The following is a 19,837-nucleotide window of genomic DNA, read 5'->3' as shown; positions in this document are numbered from 1 at the left end:
AAATATCAATACCACTTGTGTAAGAGCCCAAAGCAAGGTAACGGGAAGAACGTGGAACTGATTGAAGCTGAAAATGCCACTGCATTACAACAGGGGCATAAGCCTCATTCAAAGACTACGTTTTCAAAATCTTAAGTCTCTCAAGCAGTTAATAAATCACTTGACAGTTGGTAACCTAAGCTGACAGAGTGAACATGTGGATACAACTCAATTGTATATTGTCTTTGGAGGAGTTACTGCTTTTCTTTATGTAATAGTAATGGGATTACTGCCAATTCTACCCCACAAATGAGGGGGTTTTGTGTTTTGAGGTTTTTGTGGGTTTGAGGGTATTTTTAAGTTCTATCACCTCCTTTCTTCACTTTCCTTAAGCTGCTGATTTTGTGAGAGAGGAACAAACAGCTATGTGGCAGCTTTCCTTGGGAATGACCTAATCCTAATACAGCACTTACCAATTTACAGGGTTTTCCATTAAGCTGGGATGCTTGTGATTACATTTCATGCTGTATTTCACAAAGACTAATTAAATACATCTTATTAGTTTATGTAGGTCCAGTTCCATCAAGGGTAGACAAGAACAAGCAACAGGACAAGAGAAAATGTACCCAGGTTGTGCCAGAGGCAGTTTAGATTGGATATTAGGAAAAATTTCTTCATCGAAAGGATTATTAAGCATTGGAATGGGCTGCCCAAGGAAGTGGTGGAGTCACCATCCCTGGAGGTGTTTAAAAGACATGTTGATGCAGTGCTTAGGGACATGGTTCAGTGATGATGCACTTAGCAGTGCTGGGTTAACAGTTGGATTTGATGATCTTAAAGGTCTTTTCCAACCTAAATGATGCTGAGAGGTTCCTGTTTATATGTGGACACAATTAACTGTTTCCTGATCAAGTTGCCTGAACTTAACCTGTTTAAAAAAAGGAAAAAAGGCAGCACTGAGGCTACAATACCTATACACACATTCTATATCCAGCTTGAATAATATAAGAAAAACTAGCCAAGGGACCAGTCAATCATTGACATCAGTGACGCAGCAGCACTGGTGTCAGGACATTGCTGTAACAACCTGGGAGCTGTGGTTTCAGCCAAAGTGACAGCTGGCTGAACGCTCACAAACCAGATGCAGGTCTGAGAACAGAACCCGTCGGCCATCTCTGCGCGGTGCTGCGCTCCTGGCTGTGCCCTGGACCTGCCCCACACGGGCCAGGAATAGTGCCAACCCACCAGAGGGAGCTGAGGCCATCTCAGGACTCATCCAAGCCCCTCTGCTCTGCAGGTGTAGGTCAGAGTGAGAAGCAGGCCACGGCAGAAAGCAAGCTGTCCGGAGGAAGGTGACCTTTCTCCCTTTCGAAGGTCAAGCAAGCATTAAAAGCTTTACCCTGCCCCCACCTCCCTATCCTGTGCCACCGGCCATCTGACCTACCAGGGCACTGTGATTTAAATCCCTGTAGTCATGACTGACCCTTGCCAGAAGGTCTGTATCCTGCTGAAAAGGAAACCGAACCCCAAGTACAGCAGAGGCACCCAGTACAAGTCTGTAAGCTCCCCGCTTTGGCTTTAGCTTTCCCAGCATCTGCTTTCTGCTCCAGGTTACAAGAGGAGAGCTGTAGCTCCTTCACAGACCACAATTTCCCAAACAGGCAAGTTTGGCTCCAGCCGGTACCAGTTACAGAAGTATGAAGTCACTGCTCCCTCAGGCAAGAGAACGAGGCTTTCAGCTAGTCCAGAAGTCACTTCCCTGGCATAGCGAAGCTGCACAGCACCACTGTGAGACTGACAGCTCCAGGGATGCCAGACCGGTGAGACCCATGGCAAACCGGCACAACCAGCGCTGCCTTCTGAAAGGTAATGCAGTTCCTGAGGAGGCACTTGCAACACATTTTCTGAAAACTGCTACTACAATAATCACAAGAGATGACAGGGTAGGATGTGGATCCTTAGCCAGACAGAAATATTTCCCCGCCCCACAGCAACAACCCTGCTTAATCTAGCAAACTGAACGTTAAACACAACATCACTGATGAAGAGCTCGAGTATTTCCCATATTATGAAGAGGAAGATCTGGGGCTATAGAAGCAGCAAATACAACACTGCTGTCAAGAGAGGGCTGTGTGGTTGTTGCTGGTCTCCCTGAAAAACTGATCTTTCTTCCTCACACTCACTGGCAGGCGATAAGCCTCTCTACAGGCTATAACTTCACCTGATAGCTGGATGATTTGCTGCCTGCCACAGCTTGTCGTAAACCGAGACAAGCCTGTCCTAATGCCTGACCTCTTAGCAAAGGAATTAGGAGGTATTTTAGGCTGCTACTGCATTCTTACAGACAGAAGTGTTCAGGCACAATTACACTGCAGGGAAGCTGCACAAAGCCCAGTTACCCCAGTTAGCCCTGGCCCCACTGGTCAGTCTTCATACCAACTTCATTCTAGATGCGACACAGAAGGACTGTCTTGCCTAAGGAAGGTCTTTCTGACAAACTGCTGCCCTTTCACTTTCCCCAAAGCCTGTTTGCTCTGGAGCTTTCTCAATCAGAAAAATTGTTGGTTTCTTTCTAATATTATCTCCTAATTAGCCCTAAAATACTGACAGATCAAAGCTGGTCACTTGGGGAATGAGAATCCCAGTAAAAGCTTCCTGCTCTGGATTCCCATGTCGCAAGCCCTGCTGAGCTGGTAACACCACGCAGCTCCGTGAGCAACCAGCTTTGTGCCGTGCAGGGTGGGAATTCAGAATCTGGAGGCTTGCTGTGAAGCTGGGCTATCAGAAGCTTTGAGCCTCTGCAAGAAATACCCCTTCTTCCTCCCTGCACCCTCACACCACCAGCACAGCCACCAGAGCGGTCATCTCACATAGCCGGGACACAGCTGGCCAGGGCCAGTAACACCACAACAAACAGAACTCTGAAGCATTCCAAAAGTTGCTCAATCAAATTCTGCAGTGAAAGGGTACAAAGAGGCAGGAAAAGGTGGCTCAATAGCAGTCAGACCTCACCCGCTTACCTACAGACACATGGTCCCCTCAAGACCAGAGGGGGCAGGAGATGAACAAGTTACACTTCCCTGTCACAGGGTCCCTTACCTGCTCTGCGAGCAGCTCCAGTTTCCCTCTTCAGCACTGGGGCTTCTTCCCCTCAGCACAGGCTGGGTGCTGTGCGGTGACTGGTGCAGGTGGCCAAGTCACAAAGTCCGCATCCATTCTGAAATGGAGCAAAACCCCAAAAACCTACATAAACCTTCAGCCTATGTGTCTGTCCAGTCACACAAAGCACCTTTACCCCACAACTCTTCCTCAGTTTCATCCCTCTTTAGGAGGTAAAGAGGTCTCCCTCCCAGGATCCTGTCTGAGCCCAGCTTACAAACTCCTTTTAGTGGCTTCCCAGATCCCCAGACCTCCTCAGATTTATCAGGAGCAGACGTCTGTTGTCTCCCAGAAAGGTTTTCAGCTATCACAGCCACAAGGACAAGCTTCGACTCAGCAAGTAGGGACAAACAGAATGTGTGTGTGTGTATAAATCCTGAAGAACCAATACATACACTTTAAAAATTTATTTAAAAGCGTCCTTCCACTTAATTAAACACACCCAGAGCCATAACACCTCCCAGCAGCCACAAAGAGTAAACCTTTCCAGCCTCCTGGGAGGGAAATTCTCCCTTTATGACCTGCTCTACACCCTCAGCATGAGACAGGCTTCACCTGGGCTTCCCCAGCCCCACGGCAGAAGAGCCAGCACAGGAGGCTGCCACCAGCCCCTTCCCACAGGGCAAACTCCTGCACTGTGCTTCCTCCTGGTGCTTGTCATCTAAGTGCCAGAGCCTAGGCACCTAGGCTGCGGAGTGCTACAAACCACACCTACACATAAGGTTGTAGTTGGCCCTCTTCAAGGAGGCACCACGCTCCAAACAAAGCAGGAATTACTTCGGGTTGTGCTGAGCAAGGCCAGGTCTGATTTGGGGGAGCGGGCAGCCCCTCTGCAGGCAGAGTGCAAACACACCCCGCACGGCTGCTGGTGTACCAGGCTGGGAAAGGGCGTTCTTTCTATCTTCCATCCTCAAATTCCAAGAGAAAACAGTACTGTATCTTCCCATACACGTGCATCTTGCCTACGCAGCAGGATCCCTGAAGTTTCTGTGCAAGTAGCACCTGCCATCAGAGATCCTGGCACATATCAGAGTCCTGGAGTATTCCTGCAAGAGAAAAAACATTCATTAAACATTAGAGCCTCCAGCAACAGCAGGCTGTATTCAAAGCTCAGCAAGTGAACTAAATGAACATTTTGAACTCTTATTTTCATTGCAATCCTCAGGCAGCGAAGTAAGTAGCAGAACTATTAAGAAAACAAACCCCCTGGAGAAAGCAAACATTGTTTAACAGACTGCCCAGACAGTTTAGCTTGGGAGCACAGAATACAGCTGGCAAATATATGATTTCTGGTTTGTTCACAGAATCAAGAAAAACCACACACAAAACATGCACGTCAGCAAAGAAACAAACTCAGGACTTAAAAGCAGGATAGTTGGATGTAAAAAAGCTGAAATACTTTTTATTTGGGGTGAAATGCAACATTTTGCCTCCTGGCTTTTTCTGCAGGTATGTTTCAAAAAGAAAATGTGAAATAACCCATTTCAGAGAATTGGCTTCTTGGCTAAAAAGCATTTGTCATATTCAGTACAAAGCTGTGGAAAATGTGTTCAACACAAAAGTGCAATTTGTAGCAAATTAATTTAAAAAACCCAGAAGATAAATAATCCCAAGCTTAGGTCTGGTCTCCCTGCGGCACATTTTATTATTCATTCCTTTAGGGTACATGCCAAGAGCCTCATGGTAAGGGCTCCTGACACACAAGACATAAAACCCCACAGTCCTTGAACGGCAGAGACGCCCAGCTGTAGGCACCCACTGCTCCAGCAGTCCGTTCGGGCTGTCCCTGGCCAGGAACTGGCCAGGCTCGGGGTCTCCTGCTCTCATCCCAAGGCCAAACAGGGCTCTGCGACAAGGCTGAGCCCCACAAACCGCTGCTCCAGCCCACAGCACGGTTCAAGGCACTGGGGATTAAAATCAAAGCACGTGGCTCACAGTTTCAAACCTACCGTGCAGTCTGAATAGACCTATATACATTATTTAGTACGAGGTAACATAGGGAATAGCATATGATAACTGTTAGAATAGGATTAGAATACAATTAGTAGTTCAAGTTTATACAAGTAAGCATGCACTGGCAGCTCAGATCAACTTAGTTTACTGTAGCTTACGTGGAAGCAGAAGGATCAAGAAGTTTTGGAGGGACGAGCCAGGTAAAGCAGCCAGTCCAAGGGCAAAAGGCATGAAGAACTGCTGAGCTCTGATTTTTACCTGGTGACATGATTCTACCCAATTATTTCATATGGATTTTACTACTTTTACACCAGAAAATAACAGAACAGGTGATGCTGAGGAAGGACAATATTTAAGGAAATCACGCAGGGCAGCATTAGCACACGATGTTTTAGGATATGACAAAGGACTGAGGCTTTCATGGCGAAGTTTCTAACTCTGCTGCTCTCATCCTCCTAAGAAAAGAAGGAGCACAGGAGAGCCAACCCTCTGGTCACAGATTACTGGGAAGCCACAGGAATAGCTTGTTGTTTCCAGCACAGCTCAGTGTAATATGCATTTTATGTGCTAATAATGTGTTAATATGCATTTTGTGCTATTGTAGCCCTGAGTGGCATCCAAGGATTTTCCTCTCTTCCAGCTGTAGCCCACCTGCCTGGCACAGGTACAAGAAGCAGCCCTTCCTCGGGAATTCACAAGAAAAAAGGAATAACTTGGTGTTTGGGGACGGAGTTTGCTGGTGGCTGAGGAGGAATGCGAAGGTCTGTGTGGAGCAGTACCACCACCACGTGGGGAGGCTGCAGCATCCCACAGCACCTCTTCCTTTTCAAGATTCGCAGAGCGGCAATTAACTGATGAGCACAAATGCAAAGTTAACCACCCTCCCTTGTGGTGGCAGCTCTCGAATTTGAACATCCAGGTCTATGCAAACACGCAAAGCTTGGGGGAGGTGGGTGCTGGAAAAGCTTTTCCTTCCTCTCTCAGCTCCCTCTTGCATCCCATCACACGATGCACCAGGGGAGCCTGGCTGCTGCTCCCTGTGGATGCTCAGCACCTCCTGTATTCTCGAAACAAGGGTGCAAGAGCAGAGGTACAGGAGAGCAGAGCTGTTAGGAAAACAGCCGCTAGGGTCCACAAAGCTGACAGCAAGTACATCAGTTTTATTTTCAGCCTCCCAGCATAGAATTTCACTTTAAAATTAGCCCCTGGAGATGCATTTATAAGGCCTATCAAATACAGCCATCAAAGGCTATTACAGACTACATTAAACAAGCCCGACAGTATCTGATAGGTACCACGTTAAATGTTAAAGCTAATCAGGATTAAAAATTCATTTCCATTTATTCTGGTACTTGTTTTGATGCACTGGCATTACAGAGGAGAGAGCACTGCCACAGTGTTACTGGCTGCCAAGTCCCAGTGGGATGTCTGGGAGTCTTCCCAGGCTGTCTCTGATACCACCTCTGAATTCTGAGGATCTAAGATACCTCCACTGATGGCAGCTACAGTATCAAGCTTTAGGAAAGGCATGGTAACACAGAGGGCTCACAATCAAAGCCCAAGCTGTTGCTGATTTGGTCTTTCCTCATCACCTTTCACACCACTCAACCTTTTGCCCTGTAAACATTAGGTTAGTTAAACTAGAAAGATGACATTCCCATTATTGTTATAGCCACAACTTAAATTGAATTAAGGTGTAAGAAGTGTTAAAGTTGAGATCACACTCACAAGCCAGTCTGGGGGCTCACTCCAAATGTTACACCAGTTTGCAAATGTTTTGTTTGAGCATCCCTTTTCACAACTTCTGCATAAAACTGCCAGTAAAGGCTCCTATTACCTTAAAGATGTTCTGTACCTTTCCTTTATTCCTTGCAGGGACCAGCTACACAGCTTTAACAAGGGCCGTGCTGGGATGCATAGTGATACATGCTGTTGTCTCATTGGTGAAGAAATCCTTGTGGGGATGCAATACAGGAATGTTTTTTTACAGCTGTGAGCCAACTGCTGTAAAGATTATCCTAAAGATAGCATTTAAGGATAACTCATCTGAGAAAGCCCCTTATCCATTTGGATTCATCCCACAAACTGTTTCTGCTCCATATATTGCAGAAGCACTCTGATGCTTCTAGCAGATACTTCAATGTCTGCCCCTAAGAACAGAGGAAAATATAGAACACACTCCCACGCGTTAAGCCCTGGCAAGATGTCTCACACTGTGTGTGTGGTTCCCTAAATAAAAAAAAAAAAAATTAAAAAAATCAGCAGCTAGATATTACCGGGAACAGACAGATTTCTAAGGGAATAAGCCTGGCTGATAACATCCCTAAGGCAAAAGCACCAAGCACTCCAGAGCACAACACAATCAGGATTTGCGTGGGTTGAAAATCTCCAGAATTACAATTTGTTTGAGAAGCAGTTTCTGGCTGGCACAAAAGAGCCTGTCATGTGGTTCAAATGCCAGAATCCTCTATAAACAACTGGTCACAAAGACAGCGAAACACCAAGCATTTGCAAGCCCTGCCAAAAGCTCGTCCTCCCTGCAGCATTCAAATTGCTACACTCAATCCAGCTAAGGGGGGAAAGCCATCACGCTGCAGAACACGGGCTAAATGAGCACGGCAAGAGCTGGCATGTTTTCAGGACTCCTGATAACTGCCTCTAGCTGATTGCTCATCAGTTATACATGATTTCTAACCCACATCACTAGATTGGTCATAAACATGTATCTTTACATGCAAATTAATTTTTAGCTTAAGATTAGTATGCATGGTCACGGAGCAGAGACAACACTAACTGTACCACAAGCTAAGACACTGACAAAGGTCAACAGGCACAAGGCAAGAAGAAGCAACATCTCACCTATGCTAATGCCCCTGCAAAAACCCAGCTGCTGAGATTTGTCAGTGTCTTGTTAAGCATGACTGGGTAAGAATAGTATTTAAAACTGGACCACTGAGCAGTTTGAACATGCTGTATTCTTACAACCAGGGAGAGGAGAACCCATGCCATTTTAAGGCATGATATTATGTGCTGCAAGACAAACTCAGGATAAATATCACTGTTCGGATGCCTGGGATGTGATGCTGCACTGGCCTGCTTCTCAGTTTCACCAGGAAGAAAGCATAGCCCACAAGGTACAGGAAACAAACCAAGGTATTCAAACTCCTCACACAGGAAGCTTAAAATGCAAGACTTATCCAAAAATCAGTCTTCTTTCCATAATGTCACTTCAGAATTTTAGTTGATGTAAATACCTTTTAAGCAAAAAATAAATTAAAAGAAACTACCAAGTGTTACATCTTTAGAACAATTAACAGGGAACTAAATACCTAAGCAATACCTCAAGCTATAGACAAGCTGCAGCCTTTGAAGCCTGTACTTCAACCCTGCTGGTTTTAGTTTCAAAGTAAACAGGAGTTACAGAAATAGGCTGATGTGTTGTTGAAAGCTTCTGTACAGTCAAGTGGTTTACTGCCACATTGAAAGCTTTTCCAAAATGAAAAACTAGATGAAAACTTACAAAGAGGTCATCAACACTATATATCATTCCTGACTATTAATCTGTACACATGTGGTAAAGGAAAGTAAAATAACAAGCAAAAATGATGGAATACTGCCTTTGTTTTAACCCACTGACATAACACCCCCCAAAAGAACAGAGTAAAACTGTCTTGAGTATATCTGGCATGACATGAAACAGCTTCACATGCTTTCTATTTTAATCTTTTCCCACAGTCTTAGAATAATTTTTTCCAGTCCTTAGCTAAAGTTGGTCATACTGTATGAGAACTTAGAAGAGCCATCGCAAGTGCTCACAGCTTGTCGGCACAGTGTTTAAAGGTGACTGAATGCTAGCCCACCATCCACACGAGAGAGGGGGCTGTTTTACCAGTCGTTTTGCTTTGCTGCTAGCAGTGACGCCACATCCACGCAGCCAGCATCCTCCTCGTCACCCGCACCAGCGCTGTAGGCACAGACACTTGCAAACACCACCTCTGCAGCCACTTCCCGCTGGACCCTGCCATTCTTCCTCTATTCTGCCAGAGCAGCTTCAACACTGGAGACAGTTTAGATTACTGAGGAGACAGAAATGGATGTGTGATGTGAAAGAAAGGTGCTCACAGCAACTCCTCTTTATCTGCTCCCCTATGGGAAGAATAAGAAAATGTTAGAAAAAACTAAAAGGCAGAGTACTTCCCAACATTGGCACACAGTGGTTCCAACAGGCCTGGGCTGCCACAAAAAAAAAAAAGGACAAACAGTGCAATAGGGAACTGATCAAAGCCTATAGCGCTCTGAATACTGTTTGTTCACCTGGCAGCTTATCAACAAGCCTGGGCAGAACTTTACAATTAAGGAATGAAAACAGGACACGGGGTAGACAGCAATATTCTATTTTTACAGGCAGGCAACGTCAAAATCACTAGACCTTTCAAAGTCAATGGAAGCAGCCTCAATGGTAAAACAGACTAATAGCCTCTCAGACTCCCACTTCAGAAACTGAGAAACAGGCCCTGAGCCAAAGTTGACCTCTAGACAAACCTGCCAACCAAACATTAAGTATATATTTAGTATCCAATCATTAGCAAACCATGCATGATCCTTAGCGAAAGATGTAGCTTAGATAAAAGAGTAATCCTGAGCGAAGCTATCTGTGGTGCATCCTTCCTTGCTTAGAGGCAGGTGGACCAGGCAACGAAACCAGATGTTCAGCCTTGTTTGGAAACCAGTGGTTATAATCCAGTAGATAAGGGAGCTTTCTTTGGTTCCTCCTTGAGCCCCGGCCAGGCTTTGGTGGGATCTGAGAGGAGAGTGAAACCAGTTGTTTCTGCATTTACAAGTAGGTGAGCTTGTTTATTCAATACAGTATAAAAGCTGGACCCTCTTGCAGTGACTTGGGAGACCTCCCCTACAAGGGGACACCCTGCATAGACTCCCCAGTTGCTAGGACAGGCTCTCCACATCCTCACTGCAGCAGGGGTGGATCTGGATGATGGTAATGTAGTAGGGCAACGGGTGATCTCTTTCTTACTCACTACAGCCAACCCTGAGTAGTAATGATTAGGTGCATTGCCTTGCTTATCTGTTTTATTGCTTGAAATCAGGGTACTTTATGCTAATCCTTCTGTATGCACATACTGCCTTATTTTCTGCATTAATTTGAAACAAACAGTAATACAAGATTATTTTCTGTACTGGTGTCTGTGTGCTATCCACTGACCCCGTAGAACAGCTCTGCAGCTGCAGTCAGGTGTGGCAAAGCTCTCTCAACTCAGAAGCCACATAAAGTTGCACCCACCTCCTCCAGGTCCCCTATTACCTGCCTCCAGGCCCACCAAGTTCCCTGCTCAAGCCATCAGTGGAATCCAGGGCATGAAGTTTCACCTCCTCCATCTAAATAAAGCTTTTGGTGGCAGATTATCTCCTTGCTGTAGGTGCACAGCATTCAACGCAGAACTACCCCAATTCTAAATATGATTGCAGTACAAATACAAAAACTTTTCACATCACTTCAGCAGACAGCCCACTAGAAATCCAGACAAAGTACACCCCAATGGTGACAGAGGTCAACAAATCCCTACAGCAACTTGCCAGGAATCAGAATTTAAGTTATCAAAAAGCTCTTTGATAGTTTAATTTCTATCAATGCCTAATGTTAATTTCAAATTCTAACTTTAATTTCTATTAAAACAAAAAAAAATCTGTGAACTGGGCTCCAAAATACAACCGCAGAAGACCCAACAAATCTCACAGCAGATTACCTTTTAAAAATTACAAAGAAGTCTTGAGACAGAACTGAAAAAACTGAATTTCTACAGAAAAGACATAAAATTACCCTGCTTGATGACTAGTTCTAACCAATGTGTCGTATTATCCCATTAAGAAAGAAAAGCAACCACAAAGGTTCTTTCCCTCACAGAGCACTGCAGAAATGCTGCCCTCTGTTCCAAGAGGGAAGGAAAAATGTTAGTCTGCCTACTTTCCCATAGGTTTTAGTATGCTAGAGCTTGCAATAATGAAAAATATTCTTGGTCTGATTATTCCTTTCCATGTTCAACTTCAAGCCACATCTGCTGCTCAAAAGGAAAGAGAAGGGCAGATTTCATCTTACAGCTGGTTCCTCAGATAACATGATCCACACTAGCTGCCTACATTTTTTACTTCCTTTGTTCATAAGATTCCAGCACGAAGCAACTGCAACATACTTGCCAGAGAAGTATTTCAAACATTTCAAAGAGAACAAAAAATTATAACATAAGCACCACAAAGGAGAACAGATAACCAGTGAGAAGACCATTTAAAAACAGCTGACCAAACTCTTTAAACAGAAGTCCGATAATGTGAAGAGGCAAGGACGAAAACAAGGGCACATTTGCCAACGGTATCACCAGCAAGCTGCCTTCAGACAACTGGCTCTGCTTTATTCAGTGTTTAGCTAAGCATTTTCCATCCTATTCCAAGTATATCCAAGTGTCCCAGACACATTCAGAGTTCAGACAGTAACTTTGTGACCTACCAAATGAGAATACATCTGACATTGCAATTCCATGAAGCTTTAGGTGTAGATTTTGATATTTTGAACACAAACACCAGATGGCTCACAGAGCTCCAAGTGCTTGCTCTTTGGGGCAGAGTTACTAACAATCAGTATAACTGTCAACCTAGAGCAAGGTCTTCAGCTTCAGCAATTTGTATCCACAGCACCAACTGTTCCGTTTGTTGGGTTTGGGTGTTTCTTTTTTAAAGGACAGTTCCCCACATCTGTAAATCAAGGGTCCAGAAAGAAGCAGTGAAAAAAGATGTAGCAACAAAAATGCAAGGTGGTTTCATAGTCACTTCTCAAGTGTGATGCACTTCTACGTTTTCTTCACAACCTTCATCCATTCTATGTATGCAAAACCTGACATTGCTACTCCACTGTCACAGTAACTTCATGGTCCGGGGCAGAAAGTTAGAGGGATGTTTTATCCAGTTACCAGACAAGAAAATCCTTAGCCTGCTGGCTCTTCATCCATCCTGTTTGGAAAGACACCTCCTTCTTCATTTCCTGCTGAATGAAATACATCCAAACATGACACCTGTTAGTCCACAGCCAGGAAAGGACTTCTAACACACATTCATCTGAACAAAAGAATTTTTTTAATCGTTATTTCTAAGTGTTCCTTCTAGATGACAAGACAAAAGACAGTCAGACAGCCAAGCCCTTACCAAAGAACTTCAATCCACTCCTTCCCAGAATCCCCAAACACAGCTGAGTAAATGCTAACTTGCCAAAGCACAAAGAAAAAGACACAAGAGATGTTTCTCTCAACAGGAATGCGTAGTGAAGCCTATTCTGCATTTCACTTTATCAGTCCCGATAAGACAGCTAGGCATCTCCCAACCAATTTACCTTTTATTAATATCACAAATGCTTTTTACCAAGAGACATAACTGATTGAACAGCTAGATCAAACAAAGATGACATGTGCTTCAGCAGTTAACTAAAGGGAAAAAAAAGTCCATTGGGGGACAATATTCCTGAAACTAAAAGATGCTCACCACTGTCTGTTCCTAAGTCTTATCTCCCACATTGCCTCACCTGACATTGCAAAGAATAAGAAGATTCTGGATGGCAGGAAGAGTGGAATTTTCATTCTGTCCTGTCACCAGGTGTCTGTCCAGCACAACATGTACAGCATCTGGAATGCTGGCTAAATACAGGAGAAAAAGCAAAAGCATTGTGTTAGTGGACACCACTTCAGTGTCAATATCACAACCCTGATAAAACTAAAACAAAAATTAACTATTTTGACCATACAGATTTGCTGGGTAACTTGACATGCTGATCTGTAACAACCACGACAGGGACAATCTTGAGCCCCTAATCCTGAAACAATTTCACTGCAAAGTCCTTCTCCGAAAGGCCAGCAGGGCCAGTCTCATCGTTCAGTTAACACTAGGTGGGTAACATGCACACATCAAGAGATTGTCATAATAAAACCCTCAAAGTATATATTTTAAAATTGTAATCACCCTGTGATACAATGTAAGCTCTTCTCATGTAGGATATCAAAGTTGTAATCACCATACTACAAAGAACCTGCAGAAAAATACTTATTTTCTGTCCTATAATATCCTGACATGTTAATATCTACCAGGAATTGTTCAGTACTCCAACTAGCATTTTTAAGTTACCTCATTTCAGATAGAGCCATTAGTTTTTCAGTAATGAACAACTCTTATTTTCTTTCCCTTCTCACAGCCACTGACTGCCTAAATACAGGCCAAGCGCCTTCAAACCACACATGCTTTTTTCCTCTTCTTGCTGGACTCATTATGCAGAAGGTGGCGGCAGCAGCCCATGTGAAAAGCATCAAGATGCCATTTAAACACAGAAACAGGCAGTCAGCAGCACGGGTGGAAGAGAATGAAGCAAAGAATATACAGCAGTTTGATAAGACAGTGGTGTTTCTTCTTAGTGAAAAACAGAAGAATGGCATTAGGAGCCTGGTTCTGTTTCCTATCCAGGCCATGTGCATAGTTAATCTCTAATCTAGCCACTTTAATTGAATCAATTCAATAGGTGGAACTATTCTGCTGAAGGATGACTTAAATACCACAGGCATCTCATTATTCTCTTTAAGGATTCTAAAAAAAATTACCTAACAAAACAGGAGACTGAACAACAGCTGCAACTGAAGAATAGGGCCATTTACAGCTCATTATTTAATTCTCCCTGTAGCTCTTCAGTACTGCAGGAACGCAGCATGTAAAGGAAAATGACACTTTTCCCTGCACATCCAATTGAGGAAAAAGTGACATTTCTGTGCTTGAATGGATTTAATTTCTCTTACAGGACTGAACTTCAGATTTTGCTGTTCAAAGTCAAACTTTTACATTTTGACTAATAATAATTAATGAAATTAGTAACAAAGCAAGAAAATACTAAAAAACCAGATCTAGCTAGAGTAAAATAGTTCTGCTAAAAGACAACTAATCAGAGCAACCAAAACGCTATGCAGCCTAGCGCCTCCAGCTTTAATTAATGAAGCATTTGCTTGAATAGAAGGCAACCCCAAAATCAAGAACTTAACCTCTCCCAGCAGCGGACATGCTCTCTGCCACACAGGAAGGCAGCAGCTGCAACACCTCCGTACAGACACAGGCTGCGCATCTGCAGAGCAACAGCAGCTCCCCTGCTCACACCCTTCCCTGCAGCACAAGTTCTTTGTTCATAGCAGGACAAGCAACGTCACGTTTACCTTGGGGTGTAAGGGCATGTGTGGACAACCACGGAGATCAGTGCACGGTACTGTACTGCCCTACTTCTCCACACACAGTATTTTGTGGCATTTATTATTAAAACACTCACTGTTTATATTCCTAAAGTGGGAATGCAAGATGAGATAGCCTGTCAGAGTCCTGTTCAGCTGTGTAAAACTGGCACATACACATTCATTTCCAGAATGCAGCCACGAAACATGAAGACCTGGACAACAGAAGAGTGACATACCACTAAATGTAGCTCCAGAGTCTTTCACAAAATCTTCCACAATAATGGATAAACTGGCAAAATTAGGCTGCCTCACTAGTTCATACACAGAGGGCTGAAAAAGATCAAAAGGAAGTAAGTCTGTCTTGCTTTTTACAGAATGACACCCAGCAATTTCTGCATAGCAACTAGACACTGAACAGTGTGCATGCAATTAACTTCAAAAAGCGCAGACCTGTTTGGATGCTGGACACAAACATTTGGACACAAGTGCCATGCCACTTGCAGAGTCCAAACAACAGTACTCTGTTTTCTAAATGAATACGGGAATCGGCTTAAATGCCGAGAAAAATAAGAAGTACTTAGTTCAGTTTTTATATGCACAGGAGGAAACAGAATTTTATGGTTTCCATAGTAACTGTAGCTAGGTCACATCATGCCTTATTTTAAATATTTTGTCATGGACTGTAGTGCCAAATACAAGCACATCAGGACACTGACGGTTTTTGGGAGTCCCATAAACTTAATTTCTTAACTTTGCATATAAATTTTCAACCCTGTAAGTTGTACTATAGAGGTTTGCATCACCTCAGCACACAGGTGCAGCTGCCATATAAGTAGTCTGTGAGGAGAGATATAACTGTACAGTAAATAAAATATCAACAGTATCTAGCTACATTTTTTTTTTATTACAAGCCAGTGTGTACAAACTGCCTTTTCCCCCCTAGAGCTTCCTCTACCTTTGAAAATAAAACAGCACCTTGAGAAATATAACCTACCTCCAGCATTCATGAAGCAAAAAAAAATAAAATTCTTAAGAGCCCTCAACTATGAATTCAAAAAGCTGCAGCAGACATTTCCAGCATTTTAAAGTTTACTGAACAATCAGCAGGCAAACACTTTCCACATGACAGTGAAGTGCAACAATCCCTCCACACGCTCACTGCTGTTTCCCTTTGCTAATGATAACTTTCCACATCATGCACATAAACCAAGGGTACCAAACTGATGATTTATATTTGTAGGAGCTTCTAGGATAAGACCAAATCTACCAGCACCTGAAATCACGGGACTCCCACACAGCAAAAGCGCCCCCAAACAGCAAAAGTCACCCAAAAGTTCAACCTACCCCTGTCAGGCTGTATCCCTGAAATACCCAGGATTTATCCTCATTGGTGGCACAACACAAAGCTGCAACTCCATGTCCAATCGCACAGATCGGCTCTAGAGAAATACCAAAGCATATTTGTGAGGATCTTCAAATAGCCAAAACCTAGATGAGTTAATGAGATTCTTCAACATTACAGCATGTTGCCTTCCTGTAATAAAATTATACTGCACCATTTATAGCCTCTTAGGCTCCCGCACACTACAGTAAGAATTATGCCGGTCTTGCAGAGTCACTAGCTATTAACTCCAAGTCCAGAGACAGCAGCAATCAGAAAAACACATACTCAAACGGTAAGTGAGAAGCACACACAAGTCTTGATTAACTACAGCCTTAATGATGATCCTGGTACACTTCACATTTGGCTCTAGACCTTGAATCCCATCGACTTGGAGACAGCTATTTCTGTGTCACTGTAAGGCAGAAAACCCCCTTCTGACACAAGCATTGAAAAGCTACTGATAAGGTTACTCTTCGAGAGAAGATACATTTCTCTAAAGCAGCTCCTTCCAGTTCTGAATGCTCTTCAGCTACGGCAACATTTTAAAGTCATTGGAAGGCAACACTGTTAAGTGAACAGTACAGTAGTACTATTTTATTTAACAATATTTAACAATTTCACCTACTGTTCTCAGTGCTGAAGTGCTGCAATATCTTAGCCAGGTACCCGCTGTTTGCAAGGTCAGTCATAGCCCCAGGACAGTTTGGAATCAGCAGCGCGTGGTACCTAGCGCCTAGTAAGGAAAGGATAAACCAATTGTAATACCAGTAACAAACAAAAGCCTGACCATAAATCCATTTCAGATTTGACACAGTTGAGACAATACCACACAGGTCAGTCAAAAACTGTATAAACCAAATGAACTAAAGAAACTAACAGATCTATACAGAGTCCAGAAAAAGGTCCTTTTTAGGACAAAGAACACACCTTTGATACACCATTCTTACCCAGGCAAAACTTGAAACTGTTATGTCTGCTAGCCTCTACTTTAGCAAAGTATTTATTTTTACAAAATAACACTACAGAGTGTGTTTATATACACAGAAACAGACTATATATATTGTGTATGTATACATAGGAGGAAACTACCAATCCAAGATAAATAAGAAAGTAACAACTGTAGCTGGTAGGGCTTCCTCTTAAAACACTTGTTTTACATCTTTTCTGTGTCATTCTTCCCTAAGGGCCTAACATTAAGCAGTATCTGTTTCCCCGATAAATGAAGATGACATACTAGCCAACAACAATCCCTTACCATCAATCGACTCCAACTTGGCAGGGTTTGCGTACGATTTCATACGAAAGTCCTGTACCCAGCGCATGTTGCTCTCGTTCACATCCACAAAATCAATTGATTTCCCCTAGGGGAAGCATGGTTCAAAGGCTGTCGTTAGGATCACTGAAAAAACATCCACTACATTTCTTGAAGCATAACCATGTGGGATTTCGAGATACTTCAGTTCTCACAAATCTGAAGCTCTCCGTTTTTCCCACTGAAGCCATCCTTCTAATAGCACTCTGCTCTTCGTGGGTAACAGATACTGGACGAAGAAGTTCAAAACCACACTATAGGAAGCATGCATTCACTTCAATATTAAGACAACAAAATTAAGCCCTTTAATTTGTAAGGCCAATAAGACACCTCTCCGAATAGTATAATTCTCTCTTGTCACTTGAAATATCAATTGGTTTCAGACTGAAATCACAGAAATCACTTACCCCTGGAGTTGCGACTTGCAGATTAAAAGCCGAGCTAGTCAGCGTAAAGCAGTGAAGGAACGACTGGGCTGACACGCCTGAAAAACAGAGTCCAACAACTTAAGGAAACAATTATGTTTTAATCCCAGCCACACTATGCAGTCTTACCTAGCAAAGTACACGAGCTTGGTTTTTTGATCATCTTAAAAGCTCTCAGTAATTCCAGACTTATTTTAAGATGGAAGAAATGCACTGCCACCGTTATAGGTGAACAACGTATTGAGAAACACATGACAAGTATGCCGTTTGCTCCGGCTGGGGGGTTAAACAGGCAGGAGTGAAGGAAATTTGGCTTCGCCCAGGTACATGTGCAAGGGCAGCTCTGGTGCAGGCACATGCCAAGGGGAAACCAGCCCGCATCCAACGGCACAGCTGCGTGCAGAGGAACACACAGACACGTGTGCACTGCAGGTGGGCATCTACAGAAAGCGAGCACATCTGTGCACCACACAGCTGCACAAGCAGGAGCAGCGCGTGTGCACGGCCGCGCAGAGCAAGGCTGAGCAGCCAGCCTGCACGTGGGACTGCACAGCTGAGCCGCACGCCTGCACACGCACACACTGCCGAGCCGCGGTCACTCTTGCGCACGCACCGCACACCTGAGCCGCACGCACACCGCGCCTGCACACACACACCGCTGTGCAAGCGGCGCCGCGGGCTGCGGTGCGGGCACACGCGTGGCAGGACGGTGCCGCGCTCGGTGCCGCCGACGCACGGCGCAGCCCAGGCCACGGGGCGACACCGGCCCGGCCCAGGGCGCAGCGGGCCCGCACACAGGGCCGGGCCGCACCCCGGGGCACCGCGGGCCGCGGGAGCGGAGCCGGCCGGCCCGGGGCTCCCCCCGCCCCGAGAATCTCACCCGCGGCGGCGGCGCTGGCGACGATGAGGCAGGTGGGCTTGGCCAGCCGGTCCGACATGGCGCGGGGCGCGGCGGGGCGCGGCGGCGGCGGAGGGGGGCGGCGCCTCATGGGCCGCGCCTGCGCGGGGGGGCGGGGGCGGCCGGGGGGCGGGAACCGCTGCGGGGCGGCGGGGATAGCCCGTAGCGCCGCGGTGCCTTTTGAAGCCGTCGGGAGCTGCATGGTGGATCCTGCGGGTCACCCGGTGGCACGCCCCACCTGCCTTCCCCTCCGCTACCGTGCAACGGTTTGGTTTTGGTTTTTTTATTTTGGTTTTTTTTGCATGAGAATTGCAAACTAAATAAAGCCATCCCAGCATCTCAAGCTGTCCGTCTCATGCTTCATATCTGGTCCAGGTTGTATCCCCTGTGCGTGCTCTTAAGTTTTGAAGGGGCCTTTATTCTGCAAGAAAAATGTTCAATTTTTTGCAGCTCTCGCTGCTTTTGGCTCCGTGGCTCACCGGAGGAAAAGTAACTTTTCTAAACCTTCTTCAGCTTATGAATCTGCGTTTTGCATCTCTGTGTTAATAGGTTTATCTCTTGATGGTTGCTACTGTATTAGAAAGAGACAGTGACAGTATAAAGCCATAGATACAAAACAAAGACAGTACAATTCTACCATTCTTTTTGTTTGTTTATTTGAAAATAAATGTATTCCAGCCTGGATTCCTAAAGGAAATGTATCTTATACCATCAGGCTGGCTGCTTGTCCATCTCCTCAATCATCTATCTCTATTTTTTTTTTTTTTTCCTCTCCAAAAGTGTTCTGAAACTGTAGGCTGGTTCACTGTGGAGGTAACCTGGATGTTCCTCTCTTTGCTCCAGCTTAGCTACCAGAAAATAATTTAAAAAAGAAAAAACCCGAAGCCTATCTTTCACTGTCCAGTTCAGCTACTATGCGGGGACTTAGTGCCACTCCAGCAGCCTAAGCCTTTACGGCATGGAGCATTGCATTTACACTCTTTACACCTGCTTGTGAAGCCAGTGCTTTTTTCCTAAATCCAAGAGCAGAATGGAAACCACTGTCTCAAATCCTACTCCATCAGTCTTCTCACCCTCCCTAGACTGCCCAAAATACAAAGCATCAGAGGACTTGACAATGATTTAAGGTGAAGACGTAGAAAAAAATGTGAGAGTGCCCTGGTTGCTGGGAGATTAAATGGTACAAGTGATGTCTTAATACTTGATCTTCCATTGCTCAGTAGGTGGCAATGCCTCAGTTTTACCAGAACACCGCTTTGCAAATGGTCTTCTGTTGAATTCTTCTCCAGCAAGCACCATATGTGCTTTGCAGCCCCTCTCGGCTTAATTCGGCAGGTTAACAAGCATGAGTAGTAACTATCACTGTGTCAGGATCACAAAGACAATATAAATTATTTGCTGCTTTGCGCAGACTGGTTTTTTTTTGATAGAGCCTGGACGTTATGGTTAAGTGAAGTCAGCTGAGTG

At 44.6% G+C, this 19,837-nt stretch overlaps 1 protein-coding gene across 2 annotated transcripts; it reads right to left on the bottom strand.

Annotated features, from left to right (window-relative positions):
* Positions 1-9,469: 9,469 nt before the first annotated feature.
* On the bottom strand, positions 9,470-18,459 carry GATD1 (glutamine amidotransferase like class 1 domain containing 1). Of its 2 annotated transcripts, none has more exons than XM_037402634.1 (8): positions 18,353-18,459; positions 17,455-17,531; positions 16,991-17,096; positions 16,361-16,468; positions 15,696-15,790; positions 14,588-14,681; positions 12,674-12,785; positions 9,470-12,142 (listed from the first exon to the last, which is right to left on the bottom strand). In XM_037402634.1, exons 1-8 carry the CDS (start codon positions 18,408-18,410, stop codon positions 12,133-12,135), a joined length of 660 nt encoding a protein of 219 aa, XP_037258531.1. In that variant the 5' UTR covers positions 18,411-18,459; the 3' UTR covers positions 9,470-12,132. The 2 variants fall into 2 exon arrangements, with proteins under 2 accessions (XP_037258531.1, XP_037258532.1); XM_037402635.1 differs by having other exon boundaries at positions 9,470-12,139.
* Positions 18,460-19,837: the final 1,378 nt, after the last annotated feature.

Source organism: Falco rusticolus, chromosome 10 (genome assembly GCF_015220075.1).
Source record: "Falco rusticolus isolate bFalRus1 chromosome 10, bFalRus1.pri, whole genome shotgun sequence".
Classification (NCBI taxonomy): Eukaryota; Metazoa; Chordata; class Aves; order Falconiformes; family Falconidae; genus Falco; species Falco rusticolus.
The sequence above is the reverse complement of the archived record's forward strand: the minus strand, read 5'-3'. Positions and strand labels throughout refer to the sequence as shown.